The sequence below is a fragment of the Strix uralensis genome, chromosome 12 (assembly GCF_047716275.1).
Source record: "Strix uralensis isolate ZFMK-TIS-50842 chromosome 12, bStrUra1, whole genome shotgun sequence".
In the NCBI taxonomy this organism is placed as follows: Eukaryota; Metazoa; Chordata; class Aves; order Strigiformes; family Strigidae; genus Strix; species Strix uralensis.
This window is the reverse complement of record NC_133983.1, coordinates 9,847,600-9,872,378: the sequence shown is the minus strand read 5'-3', so window position 1 is coordinate 9,872,378 and position 24,779 is coordinate 9,847,600. Positions and strand designations below refer to the sequence as shown.

Sequence of the window (24,779 nt, the reverse complement as noted above, 5' to 3'; positions counted from 1 at the left end):
AAACATATGCTTTTTTCTTTTGAAGGATACACACAAGAAGAAAAAATTGAAATTGCACATAGACACTTGATTCCTAAACAGCTTGAACAACATGGCCTGACTCCACAGCAAATACAGATTCCACAAGTAACCACTTTGGACATAATTACCAGGTAAATCTGTTATTCATTGCTTTAAGTTTAAATAACTTCTTTTTCTGGTAACTAGTAAATCATTTATAAAGTGATAACACAAAACATTTCTTAAGATCTATTGTCCTGAATAGCTTCAGAAGTCCAGCATGGACCTGCTCTTCCCGAAGCTTTGTCTGGCTGTGCTGTCTAAACGGAATCATCCTTCCTTCTCCAGTGAATTCCTTGCTCTGGTTCTTAGAGTGTGGCTCACAATCAGTTGTGTTGACACAACTGGCAATGCGCTATGAATAAACAGAAACACTTGAAGCTAGTATTGCTGCAGTGTTCAGTGTGTGAAGCCATGGTCTTGGCAGCAGGCAACCTTTATTTTAAAGAATGAAGTTTTATTTCTGTTGCTTTCATAGAAAAAATGGAAATTACCATTTTATTTCTTGTGACTTGATGGGCCACATTTGTCTGAAAATTGGAATTAGGTTAAACAAATTAAAATGTATTCTTTAAATAGCTTGTATTAATTAGAACTACTTTTTTGTTGGATATGAGAGCAAAGATATTGATCGGAACATCTTTTGGATTTGAAACTAGCCCACTTCCCGTGAAAAAAGTGTATCAGTATTCAATGAATGGAAGTATTTTATGACCAGGAACAGCATTTTGGCATTTAGTGAATGTTCTTTTTAATTCATAGACTAAAAGAAAATACTCTGTTACAGTCAGTTCCTCAACTTTCAGTGAACTATATTTTGAGTTTTAAAATAGCTCTTCCTTTTAATTTTTATGCATCTGAGAAGAGCTCAGTGCTATTGGAGCATTGTTTAGTATTTCATTAAGGTTTGACAGCAGGTGTTAGTCACATCTTCTCGCTCAGTAGTTTGCCTTTTTTTACAATTTTATCAGCAAACCACAATTATTTTGATAAAAGCCCTTGACATTTTTTCCTATTTATTAGAGTAGCCCAAGGTCTCACTGCCTTTCTTGTCTCCTTTTATTTGGATGTATTTTTTGAAAAGAAAGTGTGTTTTACATTCAAAAGAAATCTCTCTTACAAAGAATATCTACCAGTAAAACAATTGTCTCTACACTAGATACACTAGAGAGGCAGGAGTCCGCTCTCTGGATCGGAAGCTGGGAGCTATTTGCAGAGCAGTGGCAGTGAAAGTGGCAGAAGGACAGCACAAAGAAACAAAGCCAGATCGTGCTGAAGTGGGTGAAGAAGGTGTGTATCTTGTGCATATTTTATTAAAAAGGAAACTTTTAACATAGTCACTGGGAAGTTGATTTATCAACCTTTTCTCCTTTTTTTATGCTTCTTTAAGGGCTCTGTTTTTAAAAGCTTTGCAAATAGAGTGGCATACTTATTATGTATGGTTCAAGTAGTGCTGAATTATGGCTTGGGACATAAGTAGAGTAATTTCAGCCTGCCAGCTTGGTAATTGAGAAATAGAATGGATCTGTTTCATATCTCAGGTATGCAATTATGATTTGTGTATGTTTTTATGTCTTCCTAGGCTTTTTTACGCAAATCTTTCACTTTTTTTTCTTTAATAAAAGACTAAGCATGGCTTTAGTTAATGTATTTAAAGAGGTTCTTTAACTGCTATGCATGCTCTACCAGCTCAGAACTCAATCCAGTTATTTTGTTGTACTCAAAAATAAATGTCTGCTTGAAGAGCTTTGAAATTAGAAAGGTTTAGGGGCTCTTTTTATGTGCCTTTTAAGACTGCACTTACTCTAAATTTCTTGGAGCTTTGGTAACTTGTCAACTTCAGTAAGTCTGTTCTTGTTTCCCATGTATACAGACAATAGTGATTTATCAACACCAGTCATCCAACAGACTGAAAGAAGGCTAAACATAACAGCAAACAGCAAAGATACTTGGGTAACTACTTCATTAGTAAAGGTGGACCTCTTTCTAGTATTGAAATAGAAGGAGGGAAGGAGGAAGTCAGGCCCATAATCCAGCTCATGTGGAACATGTAACTGGTGACTGCTCCCTTCTTCATCCCCGAATTAATGTTCTCTTTAATAAAAATGAACATCCGTACTGTGTTTGGTGAAACGTACCACGCAGAGCATAGTTGCCTGTGCTTTTATTCCAGCCAGTTGCTGATGGAGGATCTCTCAGTACACAGCAGTTTTCTGTTGAAGAATTTGGAGTCCTCACTGCAGCACTAGCTGTGTCTGTAGGAGCCCTCAGCGCAAGGTAAATGAGAAATGTAAAAGGATGGAATCCGAACCTGAAGTAGAACTTCTAAAATGTGGATAGTTCTTAGTCTCAATAAAATCTAGCAAGCAGAGTGTTGGGTGTTTTGTTTGTTTGTTTTTTAAAGACTGCAGTAAGTCCAGTTGACACTTTCTGACAAGAAATACTGTCAGTGTGTCAGAGACCAGCTGTGTGCCAGAGGATGCCGGAAGGCAAAAACTGCGGAATGACTGCTTACTTTTGCTCCAAAATACTCACAAACTTAAAATACTAAACAGACCCCTGTTGGTTTGATGTTGTGAAAGATTCCACAGTTTAGCCGATGTGGAAAAAACCTTTAAGTTTTAACATTTGTACAGCTAGAATAGTTCTGGACTGGTTCAGAGGACAAATAAGAAGGCTCATTACCTGTTCCTTTAAAATAAGGCAGCTTACAAGTCTGAGTGGTGCCCCCTCACTTTCAGAGACTAAATCCTGGGGAGAGGAAATATAACCAATATTTGTGCAAACAGTGGTATTAATTAGAAGAGTATATGAAGAAGGGTTTTACCCATAGTAAAAACTTTTGGAATTTGTCTCTGGTAATCTGTTTATTGACAGTCTTTCGGCTTTACCTTGCCTTTTTTCCCTAACTCAGTATTTCCCTTCTGAAAACTAAATCTTCTTTTACTTTGGTGAGTTTTCGAAGATCATCATAATGTCTGTGGAAACTGTAATATCAGAAGACTGAATTTGGTCTACCAATCAGTGTTTGCTTAAGTGGATTCAGCCTAGTTTTCTCTGAATGTTTGGGCTTAAAGAAAGTGAACTCTCACAGTAGGAGTGGCTGTGCATGAGTGAATGACTGTGCAGTTTAAATTGTCCCATCTACATTAAAGCTAAGAGCTTTTAAGACATATATATTAATGCTTTACATTTACATTGTGTGTATCTTGTCTACCTTCTCTCCTCTGTGCTGGATTTTTCTGAAGTCAAACACTGATTTTGTCAATACTTCTGTGATACCTGAACTTGCTCTTGAACCAGAATGGTGAGCCTTTGGGTTGTGGTGGCCAGGCTTACTACCATCAAGCAATATCAGGCATCTTTGCTACTGTCATTTTTTTGATAGTAATTTTGACAAGTCATATTTTTAAAGTACTACTTTGCACTGAAGGGTAGCTGTGTCTAAAATGGGCTTAAAAGGTCTAATGTGATTGCTGAATAAAAAACCTGTCATTCTGCTCTTCAAGCCTTCTGATAAAATAAACAGAAATTAGGTTCCGAGCATAACTCCTGATACTATAAGAAAAAACATTTTACTATTAAAGCAAAGAACAAAAAGAAAACTGTATTAGACATCTCAATCTAGTGAGAGAGGTATTTACAATGTTAAAATTAGCACTGTACTTGCAACTTAGGTATTTACACTGTTAAAATTACACACTGTTAAAATTAGTACTGGACTTGCAACTTACCAAAGCTAAGTGAAAACGGCAAGCTAAGTGCTTCAAAAGAGGGCAAAATGCTAGCATTTTTGGTTGACACACAATTTGGAGTAAGCCCAGAAGAAAAGGGCTGTGAAGAGTTGCCTTTGTACTTTTGGAACTGAAACTGTTCACAAGAAAAGGCTGCATTAATAAAAGGGAGTCCAAGGGACAGGTGGGACAGGTGGCTCTATGGTTAAACTTCGGTATTACAAAGACATGTGTAGAATGGTGCAGTCTGCAAAATGTGTTTTATTTTGTACTAATAATGTGCTTAAACCCTGCTGTATTTTTAGCAGAATATGTCACTTGTTGGGAGTGTATGAGAGTAGGACTCTCTTAAAAAATATTTTTGTTTAGTTTTCATTCAGTCTGTTGGAAACAACCAAGTATTTAAAACAAAACTTGGAAATATCCCCAAATACTTGCAAGTTGATGCAAATAATGGGATTTGTAGCCCAAATTTATTTCTTTGGAATTTTTTTTCTGTTACTTAATGGACATTTATGCAGTTATGCATAGTGATGATGAATTTTTATTTCGTATAATGAATTACTCTGGAAGAATAGTTAATCAACTTGTCGATTAATAGTTTCATTTAGAATGATTTCTTGATTATTTTTTTTTCTTTGTATAAAAAGACCTATAATTCATGTTTGCTTTACACATTTGTCAGTTACCAGTGTGGGATTGAGACTCCACAGTTAGTGCATTCATATGTCATGAGCTGTGAATATGAGAGAGCAAGCTACAGACTTGCCTTGTAGATTCTAACTTGCTAAAGCATAATTTGTATATGATTTGTAGCATATCAGAATAGTAACATGGTGCCTATTGTGTTTATTCAGCTGAGTACCTTCTGGTTTATGGGTTTGTGATAAAAGCTGAAAGACATTAGGTGGTAGAACCACAAAATTTCCATCATTATATTGATTAAATCAGATTATTAACTCAAAGTGGAGCATCTGTTTTCAAGGCTTTGTAAACATCAGGCTTTTGACACTGTTTGATAGTAGGCTCTAAAAATGGAGGATACCTGCCATAGCAGAACTGATGCTAGGAGATATGCTGTCAAGCTGTGTTTAGCACTTTCCAGAAATGCATGACTGAAATACACTGGCAGCTTTGTATTGCCTTCCTCGCTCCTTTGACTCCTGAGCTTTATGATGAAGTTGGCAAGTGGAGGAGTGTTAGTTTGCGTCAGTCGTTGACTTTGCACAGTGAACTTCAGCAAAAGCAAATGGAGTCATTTTTCAGTCCTCTCCAGGGAGTCATCCTTGTGTACAGTAACACTGTGATATTTTACTGAAACACTATCTAAGATTTATGAGACACTCATCTAGTCTTTGACACTAGAAGAAATTCTAGGAGTCTCAAAAATATGTGAAACTCTCCTTCCTATTTTAGTGCAACTGCCTTGAGAATACAATGCACCAACTGTGCACTAAGGCATTATCATATCATGATACAACAGTTGAAACCCAGAGTGAAAAATGATTTGCCTAATTCAGAATTGAAAGGAGGTTTAGGACAGGTAATATTTAATAACTAAAAGTGATTAAAGGAGGATTCTATCTATGTTGAAACCAAGGCTTTGAAAATATTTAATATTTTCATAACCCAGTAATACAATACGCTTTGTTCTATTCCTTGTGGATGAAACAACACTTGGTTTTGAGTTTAAATGCAAATTTGACTGAAGTGGTCAATGTGAACTGAAACATGTAGTCTTTATTTTCCCTTCCTCAAATTGAGCATAATGCATTTTATTCACAAAATATTATTATGCATGACTGGGTGGGGGTGGGGGGGTGTGGTTCTTGGTTTTAGTATGTATATAAGGGCCTTAATCAACTGGGCTAACATCAGTGCTCTTGCAAAAAGTGACTTGTTCTATGTTCTAGCCAAAACTTAGCACTGCCAAGAGCACGGGATCTCCTATAGCACTGGGAAATGAGTTTATGAAATCTGATCAGCATAAATCCCACGGTGGTATGACTGTAGGCACTCAAGTTTGAGCTCAGCTGTGCCGGCCTTAGTATACTTGTCAGATCTGCAGACTGTAATATGTGGTTCTTTCTAAAAATTGCTTGCAGTGTCTTTTCTGTTTTAGGCCAAAGAGGCATAAATGTTATGAAAAGTTTGGTTTATATACAAACTATTTTTTTTACCACGTTAATTTATCTAAATATTCCTGCATGAAAACCTCAAATTCAAGTGCTTCAAGTACACATTTTTATTCTAGATCAGAATTGATGGAATGTAATTATTTTGGGAAAAGATAAATTTTCTGATCCTGTGGGGAAAAATGCACGTAGCATTAAATTTAAGTATACAAGTTAGTGTTAGTAGGATTGGGGTCCCAGGAAGGAGTTCCTTTCCGAAAGAAAATATTTTGGAAGTTACACTTCCCAAGTATGTAGTGTATCAGATTTAATAAGTTAGACAATGGAAAGTTGCTTTTAAGATGTAGTTTCATGTTATGCCTGGGTTTCAATGTGGGCTGTTGTCAACAAGGGCAATCCCATTCTTCTCTGCCTAAATGTAGTTTTGTGGAGTTTGTTAGTTTGGAGGGGCCAGAAGAATTCTGGGTCTGTCTGTCGTGTGCTGAAGCATCTCCTAGTAAATCAGCTGAGGAAAAAACCCATGCTGTTTTCCATTTAATTGCCCACAACCCTAAAACCTTTTCTTTCATGCTTATATTCTTTCTTATACCTCTTCATAGCAATTCAGCAAATCCAAAAATGTTATGTTAAAAGCTGTTTAAAAATTTTAGGTTTCTATTATATTCTTATGTCTTGGCCAGTAAATTTGGCTGGAAATTTTTGGGTTTAAGACTTAGGTATTACTAGTGCTTAACTTAAATACGTTTTATGAGGAGCTGAGAAATTGCTACATGTTGAGGAAGTTTTGGGCTCTTCTATTCACTCATTTCCATTCTATCTCTAGAAGAAAGTAGCAGCCTTAAATTCTTAAATCTTTGTCTTTTTGCCATGGAATTCCTTTTTAGATTAAATCCTGAATTATATGGAGTAGCTCATTGTCAGTATGTTTTCTTAGGAGTCCATTTTCTTACAAATCCAGTATTTACATGCAAGATTTTGTTTTGGGAACTTGCAAAGGCAGATTCCTGAGGAATATGTCATGATTTTTGCTGAGTAGCTGCAGATTCTGCTCTAAAAATTTTACAAACATTATCTTCTTTTTTTGGTTCGTCGGTTGTTTTTTAGATTTTGGGGGTGAGGAGGAGAGGTGTTTGTTGTTGACTAGTTGGGTTTTTTAGTTTTTCCAATTTTTAAATATTAAAACAACTCGGTACCATGCTTCTTTTGTTTAAGCAGTAATGTAATAGTAGATCAGCAGGGGGTTCCTCCAGTGCAGTGTGGAGCTCTGTTAAGGGCACTTGTTTGACTTTTTAGCTTATTTCTCCAAATTAACTCAAAATGTAAGATGCTTAAGCTGTTGTCCTAACCAAAATTTCTGTTGCTGGAAACTTGAATTTAGCTGTCGTTTCAGGTAAATGTGGCATTTAACTTGTATTACGGTTTATGGCTATTCATCTGGGATAAGTAGGGAACATGTATTTGTCATCATTAATGGAAATCTTAATTACTTGCATCTTTATAGATTGTTCATAGTCAGCACTTCTATAGAGGTGACAAAAGAAGATGTTTTTTCCTTTAAAGGAAAAGTTAGTGTTTGTAATTATATTTTGGAACATTGCTGGGAAAATTAGATAATGTCAGAATCTAGGTTAATATTTTTAGAAAAAGTCTGGAGTTTGTTATTGTTACAGATTATAAAATGGGGTCTACTAATTAGATTATATAAACTCAAAGAAAGAGTTTCTGATTCTTTTAATAGGGCATGTGGCCTCAAAAATTACCTACTACTTTGTTTATGAGAAGTCTGTCTCCTTCAGCTCTGTATGTAGAACTAGGTGAAATAAGAGCAAGCAGAAATGATAAAACTGTGTTTGTTAGGTGGCAAAATCTTGGTATAGAACAAAAGCAGTTGGTTTTAAACTCAGTTTTGTTTTAAAATATGGATTGTTGTATCAAATTACTCAGATTTTGAAGATCCATAGTGTTGAAATTATAGTCTGAGTTGCAAGAATAGCATGCAGTGTTATGTTTCCTAGACTTGCTAGTATTTGTGTATTTGAATTTCTTATGTACAGAAATAGTAGTTCAATATCTAGAGACAAATATAAAAATATAGAGACATGCTGGAACAACAGGAGGGCCATCTGACTAAGGTAGAGTCTCCAGTAAAGGAATGGGATTTATGCGTGGAACAATGAATTGTACAACAGAAAGATTAGTGACTGTTGAGTAATAACTGTTAGATTTGAGTCCTGAATGAAAGCTGAGTTGGTGTTATTATGGTAGTAGTGATGTAGAATGTTTTCCTTGATACTGTATGAAGGCATTAGTGAGCATTGTGCTGCAACAGAATTAACTGTTAAAAGGCCTTTATATATCAGGATTAATAAAAGGATAGTTTGTATCTTGTGAAAGGAGACTTTCTCTCTTCATCCATTCCAAGAATTACTTTTGGAGCACAGAACGCCTCTTATTATATTAAATAGATCAGTGATTTTGTTTAAATTCCTGGATCTTCAATTATTGTGCATGCATTGATATGCAAAGGAAGACAGTTTCTTGAAAGTAAAAAAGAATTCAAAGAAAGGAAGCAACAGCAGGTAATTTCCCAAAATATGGTGCAGAAGTCTTGAAGCTCAGTATACGTTCCTGTGTAATACAGGCTGTTGCTTTAAATGTATCTTAGGCTTGTGGTTTTGGGGTGGGAAGAAATATCTTCACTATATGTATGTGTACAGTGCTTTTTTTCTTAATGGCAGCCTAAGGGCAGGGAGGCACTGCTATAAGACTGCCACAGAACCTTAGAAACATCTGGATTGTTCAAGTATTTTTCATTTCTCTGATACATGTTTCACTAAAATATTGCTTAGGGCTCTCGAAAATGGTAATGAGCCTTTTGCATCTGGATCAAATTCTGTGGGGAAATGACTCCCTGCTTACATTCTCCTTCTGTGTACAGTCGCTTAAGTAACTGTGCAGTGTGGGCCTAGTACAAATGATGTTTAAGTTCCTGAGCTTATTCATGCAAATAACCAGCTGTGTAGTCTGGTTTAAAACAGTTTTTACTCTTTGATATTTATATGGTCCCCATTACAGTTCACTTTTGTACAGAAAACACATTTGTAGAGAAAACAGACATTTTAAGGAAATTCTGCTAAGGAAACAGTTGTATAGGTAAGAAATAAAATCATACTATAAATGGAGGAAGGAAAGAGCACACTTTTGAATCCATAACTACCACTTTAATTATGTAGTGCCTTCTTGATGATGCTTTAGTAAATTGCATTTAAAACTGTCGGGCTAATTGGGTTTTATAGCCCTTCCTGAAAAATACATCACAACTGTAGGTATTTCTGAAAATGCCTAATAGTTTGATCTTTCAGGAATTATTTGCTGCTAGTGGTTATTGGTCAAGACACCTTAGAAATATCCAACAAAGAAAGAGCAAAGCTCTGTGCAGGTATAGTGTTTCAAGACAAAAGCCATAGATGAAGTTGTTATACTGAAATTGTTTAAGGTTTTTCCACTGAGCAAGGACTGTATATGCTGTCTTCTGAACTGGCTGTTGAACAAACCAGGGATGACAATTTTGTGAATTAAGCAACCTGATGTAGTGAGATGTCCCTGCCTATGGCGGGGGGGGGGTTGGACTAGATGATCTAGGAAGACCCAGGGAACTACAGGCCAGTCAGCCTCACCTCTGTGCCTGGCAAGATCATGGAGTGGATCCTCCTGGAAACTGTGCTAAGGCATGTGGGAAATGAGGAGGTAATTGGTGACAGCCAACATGGCTTCACTAAGGGCAAATTGTGCCTAATTTGGTGGCCTTCTACAACGGGGCTACAGTGTTGGTGGACAAGAGAAGAGCAATGGACATCATCTACCTGCACTTGTGCAAAGCTTTTGACACTGTCCCACACAACATCCTTGCCTCTAAATTGAAGAGACGTGGATTTGATGGATGGAGCACTCGGTGCATAAGGAATTGGCTGGATGGTCACACTCAAGGAGTTGTGGTCAACAGCTCGATGTCCAAGTGGAGAGCAGTGACGAGTGTTGTTCCTCAGGGGTCAGTGCTGGGACCAGCGCTGTTTAACATCTTTGTTGAGGACATGGACAGTGGGATTGAGAGCACCTCAGCAAGTTTGCCGATGACACCAAGCTGTGTGGTGCAGTCGACAAGCTGGAGGAAAGGGATGTGCCATCCAGAGGGACCTGGACAGGCCTGAGAGGTGGGTCTGTGCAAACCTCATGGGGTTCAACAAGGCCAAGTGCAAGGTCCTGCACATGGGTCGGGGCAATCCCAAGCACAAATACAGGCTGGGCAAGGAGTGGATGGAGAGCAGCCCCAAGGAGAAGGACTTGGGGGTATGAGTGGATGGAAAACTGACTGTGAGCCAGCAATGTGCGCTCACAGCCCAGAAAGCCAACCGTGTCCTGGGCTGCATCAAGAGGAGCGTGACCAGCAGGTCGAGGGAGGGGATTCTCCCCCTCTACTCTGCTCTCATCAGACCCCCCCGGCAGTGCTGTGTCCATCTCTGGGGCCCCCAACATAAGAAGGATACAGACCTGTTGGAGTAGGTCCAGAGGAGGCCACGAAGATGATCAGGGGGCTGGAGCACCTCCCCTGTGAGGACAGGCTGAGAGAGTTGGGTGGGTTCAGCCTGGAGAAGAGAAGGCTCCAGGGAGACCTTAGAGTGGCCTCCCAGTACTTAAAGGGGCTACAGGAAAGGTGGGGAGGGACTCTTGATCAGGGAGTGCAGGGATAGGATGGGAGGCAATGGTTTTAAACTGAAAGAGGGCAGATTTAGATGTAAGGAAGAAATTCTTTCCTGTGAGGGTGGTGAGACACTGGCACAGGTTGCCCAGAGAAGCTGTGGCTGCCCCCTCCCTGGCAGGGTTGAAGGGCAGGTTGGACGGGGCTTTGAGCAACCTGGTCTAGTGGAAGGTGTCCCTGTCCATGGCAGGGGCATTGGAACTAAGAGGATCTTTAGGGTCCCTTCCAACCCAAACCATTCTGTGATTCTGTGGTTGAGTAAAGCCATAATAGTCATAAGAGACAAAAATCCACAAAGTGTGATGTCAGAATATGTGCTCCGTAGGCTGCACTAGAGGTGGGCTGTGCTGTGTTGGGGTAGTGGTTCCATCTGACAGCCTGGAAGGAGGTGGCACACCAGGGCTGGATGAGTTAGGCTTCCCGTGGAGCTGGTTTCTGTGTGATCTACATGTAGCCAGTTCTTCTGCACCTGGTCAGCTGGTGTTGAGGGTATGTGTGCGGGGACTGGGGTGTGAAGAGAGGAAGGCAGAGTTACAGAGCAGTAAGTTACACTGTCCTTGTTGGGTACTGTGAAATGAGGTCTTATTGAATGTAGCGCAGGCTAGCTATAAGCAATGCAACCATGTGGAAAGCAATGTATGTAATCTGGTCTACTGTATTTGACAGAACTTCATTATTAGAGTCAGAAGTTAAGCATTTATGTCCTTGTAGAAAGAGACCACAGAGATCACAGTTGTAAATGTACGTAAAAACAATAGTGGTTACTGAACTTTCAGTATTTCCACATTCAACTCTATATTCTATATTGCACTGCATTAAACATGATCATCTCCTACAAATACTGGTTTTATGCACAAATCTGATGAAAAGTGCAAATTTCTAAATGAATTTGTGGTTTGCTATTTGACCTAGTTTAAAATGCATTTAAGCAAGTGAGATGTATCTGTCAGAGCTCTAGATTTAATACTATTTTTGCTGAACAGTTAGAACATGTTTAGGCTTAATAATTAAATTTGATGCCATATTATCTTTAATTTGACAGGATTTTTGTGAAAGATGGTTTAAGCACACTTTCATGAACTTTCTGAGCATTTCTTTGGATATTTTATTTTTCTCTGTCACAATTTTTTTTAATTCCTGTGTAAAGAAAGACTGCCACAAATCTTAAATTAGATTTTCTTCTCTTAGATTGCAAGGAGCATGTCACAGAAGATACAAAAACAGAATCCATCAGTGACACAGCTGACCTGGCTCTGCCACCTGAAATGCCAATTTTAATTGATTTCCATGCTTTAAAAGATATCCTGGGGCCACCCATGTATGAAATGGAGGTAACATCCTCATTTGTTTCTGCTTGACTGCTGTTTCTGTCTGGTTTGACTAGTTGTCTATTTTATTGCTATTGACTGAGTTTATACAATATTATCTTTTTAAAAAATGTATTAGCAACAGAACTGTGTTTTTTGTGTTCCACCAAGTGTTTTTTCACCTAAAGAAGTTTTTGTTTTATTTTGTTTTAATTCAGGGTACATAAATAACATAATGGCATAACTTTCTCTTGGCAAAGATGCCTGCAGCAGTGCTTAAGAATGTGATGGTGTTTTTTCAGTTTATAACAACTTTGCTTTTGTTTGAGGGACGTTTGGTGGTCTTGGGAAAGAAGCCAAAAGTAGAACCCAGGAATCCTGTCTCTGAAGCAGCTGTGTTACGGACAGTCCCACATACCTTCTTAAAGCCAGTCAGCATTTTTGGGTATTAAAACCACTTCAGTTTGCACCAAAAGTTCTCAGACATTCTTTAGATTAATGTGACTCTTAGCTATTAAAAATGTTTTATGATCAGTCAGGCACCTCCAGCTTCCTAGTACCAACTGCAGGTATGCTTCCTCAGTAGAGATATTCCAGAATTTTTTCTTTCCCCGATCTGTATTTCGCTACATTCTATGAAAATGTCATCTATTAAAGTAGTTTGTTAATTTGGGATTTTCTTTTCACCATTTACATTGCAGTTATTCTCTGCTTTACTTCAGGTCCAGATGAACTGACTGAGTGTAAGTAGTATATGTAACACTATGACAGGAAACCAGTTGCTGATGGAACGATAAATTTTTCAGTCTTTATCCTGGAGAAAAGATCAGTAAACCAGTAAGTTACGGAGAAAATAGAAATGAAGGGAAAACTTCCAGAAGAGACAAAATTCAAACTTTTAAGAACTTTGCTGTGATAATTCTCTCCTAGAGAGCCAGACTCCAGTAGGATCTAGAGGAGAAAAAGGGGACAAGATATGCAGGAGAAAATGAGTGATTGATAAGAATTGAGTCAGTTTTAGACCTCAACTGAGGTTTTTAGACATGAAGATTTTGTTATGGAAGAGGTTCTTAATGAAGAGACAGAAATGAGGAAACAAGTTGAAAGAAGATAGCACTATTGATTGTGTTAGAGGATGATGATGGTAGCAGTGGAAGCTGGGAGGAATGAGAGTCAAGGAAGATCAAGTGATAATAAACCAGGACCTTATGACTCTTTTGGCTGAGTTTTTTCACAGTGGTCATTTGTATTCTGATTTATTTCTTTTTACTTTCAGAAATTAGAAGAGATTGCTCATTAGGCAGATGACTTTAGTGTAAGCAACTTCCTTTCTTTTCATCCCTCAGAAGCTGCTACACCCAATAATAAAATCACACAAGACAGTTCAAGGCCATTTTAATTAAGAAGGTAGTGTGGATGTACTTTAGCTTGATTTGGAATGGCTGTAGCCAACAGACCATTTGTAATATTCCCATGGAATTTTATACTAGTCTGTATCTTTTTCACACTACCTGACTTTTAGAAACAATTACTGAAAAGTAGTGTGTGGATTTTTTTCAGAGAAATAACGTTCTATCTGAATTTTCATTTTGAAGTATGTTATATACTTCAGACATCTGGTCTTTGGAGCTAAAGTGCTGCAGGATCGTTTGGCTTTTTAGTGCTTCAAGTGCAGATGCACATAAAGCCATTGTAGTAAATTGAACTTAATATTCAAGCGAGTACTCTGATTTGTACAACTGGTGTTTATTAGTTTCATAAAGGTGCTAAAGAAAAAAATTGAATTTTGTAAATTTATACAAAAGTTGTGGTCTGTACTCCTAGTTCCCAGTCAAGAGTAGAATTAATTCAAATAAGTATGAAATTATCACGCTTTTTAAAAATTAGATTGTAGGCCAAGAAATGTGCTAATACATGTCTTTCCTTAGATGTTCTGCCCAGTTCTGAACTTCTGGAGTTGCTTATTCATTTAAATTTGGTAGCGTGGTTGTGTTGGCAAATAATTTCTGCTATTTTGTCCTTTTTCTACAGGAGTTAGTAGTGCGAGTAAAATTTTTAAAGTGTGGTTCTTAATTCCAAATATACAAGTGCTGGGTTGAGATTTTTTTTTTGCAGGAACAGTTGCCATGAATATGCATATAAGCACGTCATGGATTTGCTGGCCTGTAGAAGCTGAAATAAAACTGACTGAAGCTTTTGACCTGTGTATCAAAGGGTTTTTAAAACGTTTCCGTATTTAGCTGGCAAATTAAGTAGTGCATAAATAGAACAGCATCAATTCCCTGAGCAGCTCAGGATTTATTTATTAATGAGTAAATACTTTTCAGTACACACTTTATGATTTTTTTCAATGTAAATTGCTCAGCCACGTAACTCCTGTTTAATGAATTTTCCCAACTAACCTATTACTCCACTGAATTTTCTCAAGTGCCCCCAAGATTCTTTCAAAGGAAGAGTATAGCTCCTGCCTCAATGACAGGTGTTTCAGGTTGTCTACTGGTGTTTTTTCTGATTTGTAGTCTGCAGTGTGTCTCTCCTTTCTAGATCTAGCCTTTAAAGCCTCACCTTTGACCTGCATTTTGCCATTTATAATTACTTGAAATAAAGATACAATGGAGGCAGCCACCATGTCAGTACTTGGATGAGACTGAGCAAATAGCACTGAAAACATGACATGACTTAATTGATCTGTTGTCCTTCAGGGAATATCTTAAAATAAGTGATTCATCTTTCACCTTTTCAGTGCATTGCTTGTTTATTTTCTGCAGAGGTCTCCCAGCAGAAAGGCATGACAGAATGCTCAGCTCATACTTGTACGATTAATTTATTTATCACAAACAAATAATCTTATGTGTCACCCTGCAGAACAAATGTTGGAATAAATCACATAGTAAGGCTTTGGAAGAATAATCTTGACAGCAGTTGTAAAAGATTTAATGAAATGTTTCAGCACAGCACACTTTTGGGAAAAAGGGTTTGTAACATATCCAGTGTTTATAATGAAGTATTTCTCTTTTGACTTGGATTTTAGCTTTTTTTTTTTTCTTTCTTTCTTTCAACTCTTAATTCTGCTCAGTTAACAAAACACTGTTGGCACCACAGGAAGGCCCGTCAGAATTAGTCTGTATCCTCATAATGTGAGTGAAGTTGAAGTGACAGAAGCTCTAGGTCAGTGAAATTACCTTTTCTAAGAAATGAAAGTGCAGATGCCATGAAAGAATAGCTCTGTTTCATGGGACACACACAATTCTAATTAAGGAACAAATTAGATTATCTTTTAGAAGCAAAACCTGTACAAAGCACAGGTTTAGATAGGTATGTTTATCTGGGAAAGATCAGTCTTGTGGTGATATTTCTGGGAAATCCTCCTCCCTTAAAGGGAAGCTGCTGTTACATACTTTGTCTGCAGTGCCTTGCTAGGGGATGAATCAGAAGAGTAGACTAGAAGAAAGGTTTGTACAGTCAGGTTGGGAGAACCTGAGGAAGGATAACGACGATGCTAAAGGCTACCAAGTAACTTTGGAGTGGTTCTCGTCTTCCCATTATGAATCAATGACTTAATAGCTTTTTGTCAATTCTGCTGACTTACAGAGTAACTCCAGAACTGCAGACTTGCGGATGATGTCTCTTTTTTTTTTTTTATCTTGGAATAACCTTAAGTATTTTAAAATGAATGACTGCACTAAATGTTAAGACTTTAATTCTGCAGTGCCCAGGGACCTAAAATGTATCTGACAATATATTCATCTACTCAGATTACAGGTAAATTGTGACTGAGTCAGTCTCATCTACAAAAATTCTCAAAAAACAAGACTGTTTATGTAGGTCAGTGACCTCTTCCATCATCTGACAGACATAACCAGTTGTCAGCTGATTCTAATGGTCATTTTTAATTGAAGTTGTTTAAAAAGTATAAGTAACAATTTTTAAAATTTAAATTACTTTGACTTTTTGTGAGAAGTTGTTACTCAGAGCTGCCAGGAGTGATTGAGTCTTGTGGAACTCACTGTAAGACTTCATAGGTATGTTTAATATAATATAATGTACTTTCCTCTAAGTATTGTATGGTTGTACAGGGTTTTGTGTGTGTCTGTGCTTTTAGGGATTTTCAAGGGTATTTTCTGAAGACAGTTACCAAAGCTGCCAGAGCGTTTTCTATACATATGCCTGTCAACATGCAGCAGTTCATGTTCAGGTGAGGAGGTTGCAGCAGAGGCAGTACAGTCCCTACTAGTACAGCAAGAGAAGTCACTGGCCTCTGAGTCTACAGTTAGTGAGACGAATAATGATTGAAAGGTGATTAACACTTACTACACACGTAGTTTCTCTTACCAGATCTCAACTTACTTGTGAAAGTAGGAGGAGGTACCTATCTGAGGATAGAGGAAGGAGTTTGTACTGAGGTGAGACAAATGATGAGTCTTTAGAACCATTTGGTTTTTGATCTTGAGTCGTGTTCACTATTTTCTGCCCCTGAGCTTTCAAACAGTGGAATTAGTCTGAAAACTCTCTTGAATTGATATACAGTTAGAGCCAGTCCAAAAAAAGGAAAACAAAAAACCCCAAACCAATAAACCTTTTTGATGGCCACTTTTGTTCATTACACCTGAAATGTTTGAAGCCATGACAGGTTGACAACTTATGTGATTGTCTCAAGTGTAAAGGAGAATGCTTCAGTGTTGTTGGATTTCAGTGTAAGCAGGATGAAATGATTTTGTTAACCTGAGTTAATAAGAAATTACTAAGCTAAATCAGTGACTGTAAATAATAAAATACAGGGAATGGATATAGCAACGTTAACAAAAATTGAAATGTTTGATCAGGTGAGGTATTTTGATACCATAAAAGTAAAACACTCTATTATGTACAATTTTCTTAAGTGGTAGAAAAAGACAGCCATTCTAGCTAAATCATGCTAAGAAAAGTAAATGGTGTGATATATGGAGGTAACTGAGAGCCCTGGGAGAACCAAGGAGAGGGGCCGTGTGGCTTCCTTTGCCGTAGTGTGAGATAAGTATAGTTACCAACTTACCTGGTTGTCAGCTAGATCCAGGAGCGTAACACCCGTCCCGCTGGCCTCTGTTGCTTGTCTCTCCTGACAGCTGGAGTCATGTTTGTGCCAGTCCTGTGTCAGCACAGCACTGCTGTAGTCAGGGTTGGCGCTGCTTGCACTGTGCCTCCGTGGTGTGCTAATTTCCCTCAAACCAAGAAACAGTGATCCTGACCAAGGGTCACATTTCAAATCTTAGTCATCAAACTTAGAAGACAGTGTTTGATAGTTCAGTATAGCATTTGGCAAAGCATATAATACAAAATCAGAAATCGTAACAAGAAGCATGTTATGTATGTTATTTCATTTTGTAAGACTTTAAATGCTTTATTTCTTTGCTTCACCAATTCTCTTGCATGAGCAAAGTTGTTCCTCTCATATATCTGAGTTGTCTACGGCTGCAAGTAGCACAACTTGTGTTTGTAAATGAGCTTTTTTTTTTTTTTTAAATGTGCATCTCTTTGGCCAGTAACCAGAGGTACCAGCTGTAGAGTGAATAGTTCTTCACTTCTATTGCATAAAGGAAGCTGTTTTCTATTTGTGAAACAAAGAGAAAACTTAGCATAAGTTTTATGGTCTTGATTTTTATTCTATGTTCATAATGGGGATGGATTTCAGCCTAATACTCAAATGTTCACCTTTGGCTCCTATTTAGAAAGAGTTCTTGTTCTTACAATCTCATGGTAGGCCATATTGTTCTGCTTAGGTAAACCACTGCTGCTCTTTGATTTACAAAACTTCAGGCCTGTGTACCACTTGGGGACTTGCAGCAGCATTTCTAGTGGGCTTAGGCATTTTAGTAAGGGAATAGAATACTTAATAACTTACTATCTTTGGAGCTCACAAATCAAAGTAGTGCTAATACAGCCAGCTCACAGCAGGGCCATACAAGTATTTCTGCCTCCCGACCGAAGGTACACGGCTGTACGGGCTTCTGTGCAGATTTCTCTGATCTTGCAGCTGGGCTGATGGTTAAAAGCGAATCAACTTTGTGCATACAGAGCTTTGCCTTTTCAGTGTCTGCAAAGTCTGATTAGTTTACTTCTCTGCTAACTCTTGTAAGATTATGGTAAGTTGTGCAGTGCAGAAGGAGTTGATGCTAGAGAAAAAAGCCTGGTCTATTCCTCTGGATTTGCAAGTAGTATAAAATGGAATGTTAAACATGCTTAGAAGGGACAAAAATGTTTCAGAAATTTTAATGTAACTAGAAATGCAGATTTCAGATTTGGAATTATTTTATTGTTTTGTGAGGCTCCTTTGACTTCTATCCAAGAAATGAAACTTCTTTAAATTCTGTAAACAGTTTAATGAAGAATTCGTCCCTTTCAGGAATGAATCAAATTAACTTTCACTTCTGCATTTCAGTAAGAGACAAAATTATTTTAAAATGGACCTATCATTTTATTTTACAAAGGAGTATTTGTCTTTTGCTCTAGTCTCTGCCTGACACAGTAAAAATTCATCCAGTTTCTTTTCTGCCGTGTAATAAATACATAACTTGGTAGTTCAGAACATGCTGAGTAGCTGTACTTGTGATCACTAATGGGAGTCAGTCAGATTTCCCATCCTCTTTCATATCTAGCCTGCTTGCAGACTTGTGTTTTCGTTATTCAAATTTATAAATGTTTGCAATGAACAAAATCAGTGTGTTGTCTGACAGTAGTTTGGGCAATGCAACTACCTTTAAAAAGGCTTTTAGGTAACATTCGGGAACAAAACTGGCTTTTTCATATAAGTAACAAACAGAGTCAGAGCAAATATACCTCTAGCAGATGGATTAAGTCATAGAACCATAGAATACCAGGTTGGAAGGGACCTCATCTGGTCCACCCTTTCTTGGCAAAAGCACGGTCTAGACAAGATGGCCCAGCACCCTGTCCAGTTGAATCTTAAAAGTGTCCAATGTTGAGGAATCCACCACTTCCCTGGGAAGATTATTACAGTGGCTCTCACTGTGAAAAATTTTCCTTGTGTCCAGTCAGAATTTCCCCAGGAGTAACTTATACCCATCTTTTCTATGTGACTCCTTGTAAAAAGGGAGTCTCTGTCTTCTTTGTAGCCACCATTTAAATACTGGAACATGATGAGAAGGTGTGCCCTCAGCCTTCTCTTCTCAAGGCTGAACAAACCCAGTTCTCCCAGCCCTTCCTCACACGACAGGCTTCCCAGTCCCTTCATCATCTTTGTGGCCCTTCTCTGGACCCTCTCCAGCCTGTCCACAGCTTTTCTGTATAGCGTTGTAGCATATAAGCATTCAGGCAGGATTGACTAAATACTTGAAGTCCTTTGAAGAGAAAGATTCTCATAGAACTTTTGGGGTTAGGGAAGGTTTCAAGAGTGATATACCCAGATGTTTGCCATTGCCTTAAGCTAAGCAGCCACATACAGCTCCTATTCTGTAATTACATTTACGCATAAGGCAGAATTACTGCTGCATTTTAAAAAAAAAAAAAAAAAAAAAGAGATCAGACACTTGGGCTTAACTTCTGTGTTTTAATGGGTACAGTTGTTTTGAAGGCAACTATCAAGTTGTTTTTGTAATAATTTTGTTACAACTGTTTTCTGAACTGTTTCCTGTGTTATTTTCCTTCAGGTGTCTGAACGGTTAAGCCAGCCTGGAGTAGCCATAGGCTTGGCTTGGACTCCCTTAGGGGGAGAGATTATGTTTGTAGAAGCGAGTCGCATGGATGGAGAGGGTCAGCTTACTCTGACTGGTCAACTCGGCGATGTTATGAAGGAGTCAGCACATCTTGCAATTAGCTGGCTGCGCAGCAATGCGAAGAGATACCAGCTAACCAACGGTAGGTTGGGAAAAAATGCGAGATTGTCTGAATCCACTGGCCTCACTGCAGGGATGCACGTAAAGGAAGCATTAGTATTGTGTGGAAATTAAATACCCTAAAACTCGATATTTTTCAGTAATTCAGCGTTGTAACATTGCTGAGTAACAGTGGAAGTTACTCATACTCATTGTGGAAATGTGTTAAGTGTCGCCTTAACAGAAAAAGGGTTTTCCAGCAACCACTGCTACACTGAAGATGAAATCAGCTCTAGAGTTCCTTTTTGTAGTTCTTTTTCCAATTCCTGCCAAGCTGAGGCGTTAGTGGCCTGGCCAGCAGGTCAGCCTAGGCAGAACAGGAGTTGTCACTGTGGATCCTCCCACCCTGGCCAGTCCCTCCCTGCAGCAGCCTGGAAGGCTGTGGACAGCCTCTGGGCCAAGGTGCTGCTGCTCAGCTGGGGCAGACGCTGCCTCTTACTCATTTTTACACTCAAGCTGTCCAGCAGTACTTCTGTGATGTAGATATAGATACATAAGTCTGTACTTTTCCTCTAAAATTAAGACACTGTTTCTGTTAAAAGTGTTTTCATAGTCCAAGTTTTAGTATTTTGAGAATTAGCTGGGTTTGTATGGCAGCTGTTGGAACGGCAGTGCAATAGGCCTTCAGCCAAGAAACTTTCAACTCTCTTGGTTTTTTTTGAATCTCCCAAGAGTTCTGGAAATGTGCTTTCTAGTTTAATCAGCTGCTGAATAGTCAAATACTTGTCCAGTATCTGTCATTAGTTATGGAAATTTAGATATGTTAAATTGAATTAATGTATGAAATGCTGCTGGCATCAACCACATACACATTTACCTCTCTAATTTACAGTTATGTCCTACAGGTTAAATAAGGTGAAAAGATGTAAATGAGATTTTACTCTATAATATTGGTTAATGCTGGGTTTCTGTGGAGTGCAGATTTTGTGGTATGTTCTCTGGAAATTGACACTTATGGTTTGGGGCATAAAAAACCCTAAAAATTCTGTGTAGGAATTCCTTGGTTTCTACATTAATTCCTGCTCTGAATTTCCCAACACATGCAAATACTGAGCTTCTTGCTTGTTATGGTTTTGTCTAGGAATCTGGATGTAGGAAACCTTGTTGGGTTTTCTTTTTGTTTGTTTTTCTAGGGCCTCTGCAATATAGTGGGTTTTTTTCAGTCTACTGTTAATAAATAGTGCTAAGAAGTTTAGTTCTCTGGTGGGCTTTAGAATAAAGACCAGGAACAAAATGGGTTTAGATTTTTCACATGCAAACCATTCTTTTTTTCCTTAAGCTTCTGGAAGTTTTGATCTCCTTGACAACACTGACATCCATCTGCACTTCCCAGCTGGAGCTGTCACAAAAGATGGACCATCTGCTGGTGTTACCATAGTAACCTGTCTTGCTTCACTCTTCAGTGGGCGGCTGGTGTGTTCAGATGTAGCCATGACAGGAGAAATTACACTAAGAGGCCTTGTTCTTCCAGTAAGCATCACTGGCGAAAAGAGCTAAGTTGTATTAATTCTCCCTATTCTGGATATACAATCTGTTTATAGCCATTTACAAAGCAAAGTCTTGCTGGCTCGTTCCTTCACCGCAATCCAGTCTCTGCTGGTGCCGCTGCAAGAGGCTGATGGAAGCCAGCCTGCTGTGGCACTGCACCACTCCTGCCTGCTTTGCAGTTCATGGTAAAGCCAGCCTTGATGCTCTTTTCAGGGAAAGCACATTAAAATGTCTAGTTAGAAAGGAAACCTAGAAATGTTGAAAGTCCAAAATATGTATTATTGCAATTTCTAAACATGCTTCCTCAAACTTACTACTATGGAACAATCTCCAATTGAAAAGTTGTTTCTTAAAACTCTTTCAGTAAGGTTACTCTTGAAACCGCATCTATACATGTGTTTTTAGATTATTCTTAAATTTTGTTCCTTGCATACAGTCCAGCTGAATGGTGTTCCTGTAAAGCTTTTTCAAAGCATGGGGGCAAAGGAAAGTTTTCAAACAAATACAGTTCTAGTTTTAAGTATCAAATGGGGCGTGGCCTAAATGATTAAGCAGATAGAGGAGTCATCATCTCATAGCAAATGAGAGACAAAGGAAGGATGAAGTTGGCAAACCAGAGATAACATGGTAAGGCAGCAGACTAGAAGGATCTCTGAAACAGCACTCTGGTGGCAGTTAAGACTGAAAGGTAGCCTGTTGTTCAAGGGTCTAGTGAAAAATAAACATGGCACTAACTCTGATCTGGAGCAGGTTTGCTTAGCTTTCAAAATAAATTGCCTTTACAGCACCAGTGACCAGATTTTGCCTACTGTTTAAGATGGATGCAAGAATTAGGTCTCTAAATACTAAACCAGGTTTACCTTCTTTCTGAATGTTGTCTAGAGTCCTACTATTATTAGTAACTTAATTCACAGGAGCATGCCCTTAACTGCGTCTGCTGCCTGAAAGCGAGCGGTGCGTAAGTAGGTAGCGTTGTCCAGACGAGAGTGATCAGCATGAGGACTTACGCTTCACTACTACCTTGTTTTAGAGCAGCCTCAATTTTGCCCTTTGTACTAGCATACAAGGCTCTCTTTTCCTCTAAAGCATCGTAAAATTACAAGTTTCTTCTCTAAGATGGTTTTTAAATAGGATTAGAAAAGAGTTCAAGGGGAAGAAGCTACAGCTGTGACTAAAAGAAAAACTAATTTAAGCCCCCTCTTTACATCTCATTACAAAAAACACCCAGGTGGCTTATTGAAGCGATGCCTGTTTTTCTAGCACAAAGCCCTCTGCAGTTTTGGAGCACAGGTTTGCTTTTCCATGCGTTTTCTGTTGTACATCTCAAGTTAGTTATTGTGTGGCATTGCATCCTTAAGACTATTTTCCCCCTAAACCTAATACTGTGTTTATCTTGAAATACCTTGTGTTCTAAGGTAGATGCAGGATTTCAGCATTGCTGTATGAAAAAAGTAAGTTCAGGCCATCTTTCTTAAGAAGAACAATTTCTGAAAAGTAATGACTCTTCCACTATTGTACCTGCATTGCTAGATTTATATTTTTTTTCCTCTTAACAGTTACAGAAAGGGTGCTGTAGCATTTCAACATACTTCCCTCATTAGGCATATAATGAGCTAAAACTACTGCTGCATTTTTAATTGCTTTCCTAAATGACTGGGGGAGGGAGAACCTTTCATTAAAATTTAACTCCTGATGTGATTTGTTACAATAATTACTTTATTAGATTAGCATCATGGATTTTTTTTATATGCATTTCTTCTCCTTATTAGGTTGGGGGAATTAAAGACAAAGTCCTGGCAGCACACCGAGCTGGACTGAAGAGAATTATCATTCCTCGAAGAAATGAAAAAGATCTCGAAGAAATTGCAGTGAATGTACGGCAAGACTTGACTTTTGTTATGGCAAGCTGTCTAGATGAAGTTCTTAATGCAGCTTTTGATGGAGGATTTGCAGTTAAGCCCAGAGTTGAGCGTCTGAATAGTAAACTTTAAGCAGACAGGCTGACATTACTTTTAAGAGAGATCAGTAAGTATCAGCTATGTATGTATCAAGTATAATTATCAGCTAAACTTGATTGTTTAAATGTGGGTGTAAATGCAATCAATCCTTCAGCAGTTAACAACCCCAAACCACATTTTATGGGCATTTGCTGGTTTTTACTATCATCAACAAAGAATCTTGAAAAAAATGCTCATTTCCTGATAGATTCAAGCATGAGAAAGCTGAAGCTGTTGAGAAAGAATTCCTTAAGCTTATCTGGCATGGATGTATATAAATGTCAGCAGCTGATTACATCTTTAAAGAGGACACACCCACAAAGAGGGAATAATAGCAATTCTGTGAGCTATATTTAGAGAACACAAATTGCAGCAAATGCAGCACAGCAGAAGAGTCTTAACAGATGGGGTTGTTACCGAAAAGCAAACTGATTTAGTGCAAGAGTTTACTTACTTAGGAAATACCATTCAATACGCTAAGGAGCAGCAGCATCACAGGAAAAATAAGGTTTTTGCAATCTAAAAAATATGCTTAAGGGATTTGAACAGCAGCAATATGGTCTAAATTAAGTTAGTAAGTCCTTTCAGCACTCAGCTCTAGTTTGTAGCAAGGTCAATGCAGACATCATTTTTCAAACCTAAATACAGGAAGCAACTCCAGAAGAACCGAAATGTGCTAGTTCTTGGGTAGGAAGGGAGATCGTGCACTGAACTTCACGTATGCACAGTTGTACTTACAGCACCAGAAGCAGGTGGAACATACTTGAAGCCTTTATGAAAAAGCCTGGTAACATTTTGGAGGGTCAGCGTGCATGTCCTTCATTCTTACCTGATACAAATCAACTTGATTCGGGGATGCCTACGTGTGGAGTTTAGCCTATAAAAATTAAATTGATTTAAACAATGCCAAGAAAATACTGGATTATTAAACTGCATTAGGTACTGCATACTGTGAGTAACTTAAGGTTTAAGCAAGTCTGTCAGTGTCCCATCTCAGTTGACAGCTTTGTCTCTTGTCATCCCTTAAATGTTAGTGAAGAGAGAAATTTGAACTTAGGTGATGTAAGATCCTTGAGTTTTTAAATGTTTTATACTAGGGTCAACCACAAGAGAAAACCCAGTATGTTACATTTGCTTCTTGCTCTTTAATTCTGAAACAAACTCAGGTGTGCTTGTGACATGCAAATTGTATCAGTGACAAAAGCCTATTATAGAAGCAGCCTATAAATTAAATGTAATAGTTTGTTTTGCTCTAATTTCCATAGATAGGAAGCTGATTTACCTGGAACATAACAGCACTGATAATAATAAACTCAATGGGTATTTCTGCACCTGATTTACAAAAGATTTTACAACTTTCATGGAAGACTTCATCTAATAAAATGATAAAAATAAAAATTCCTTTTGTTTTGCTATTTGAAGAATTCTACTTAG

The 24,779-nt window shown here is 38.2% G+C and overlaps 1 protein-coding gene across 1 annotated transcript in view; it reads left to right on the top strand.

Annotated features, from left to right (window-relative positions):
* The window catches only part of LONP2 (lon peptidase 2, peroxisomal), a 47,386-nt gene extending 22,643 nt beyond the window's left edge, over window positions 1-24,743 (top strand). The window contains exons 10-15 of the mRNA XM_074881852.1: window positions 26-152; window positions 1,220-1,350; window positions 11,874-12,016; window positions 19,636-19,843; window positions 21,140-21,330; window positions 23,118-24,743. Coding sequence (XP_074737953.1) covers window positions 26-152; window positions 1,220-1,350; window positions 11,874-12,016; window positions 19,636-19,843; window positions 21,140-21,330; window positions 23,118-23,339 — 1,022 coding nt within the window. The 3' untranslated portion in view covers window positions 23,340-24,743. The remainder of the gene's footprint in view (window positions 1-25; window positions 153-1,219; window positions 1,351-11,873; window positions 12,017-19,635; window positions 19,844-21,139; window positions 21,331-23,117) is intronic.
* Window positions 24,744-24,779: the final 36 nt, after the last annotated feature.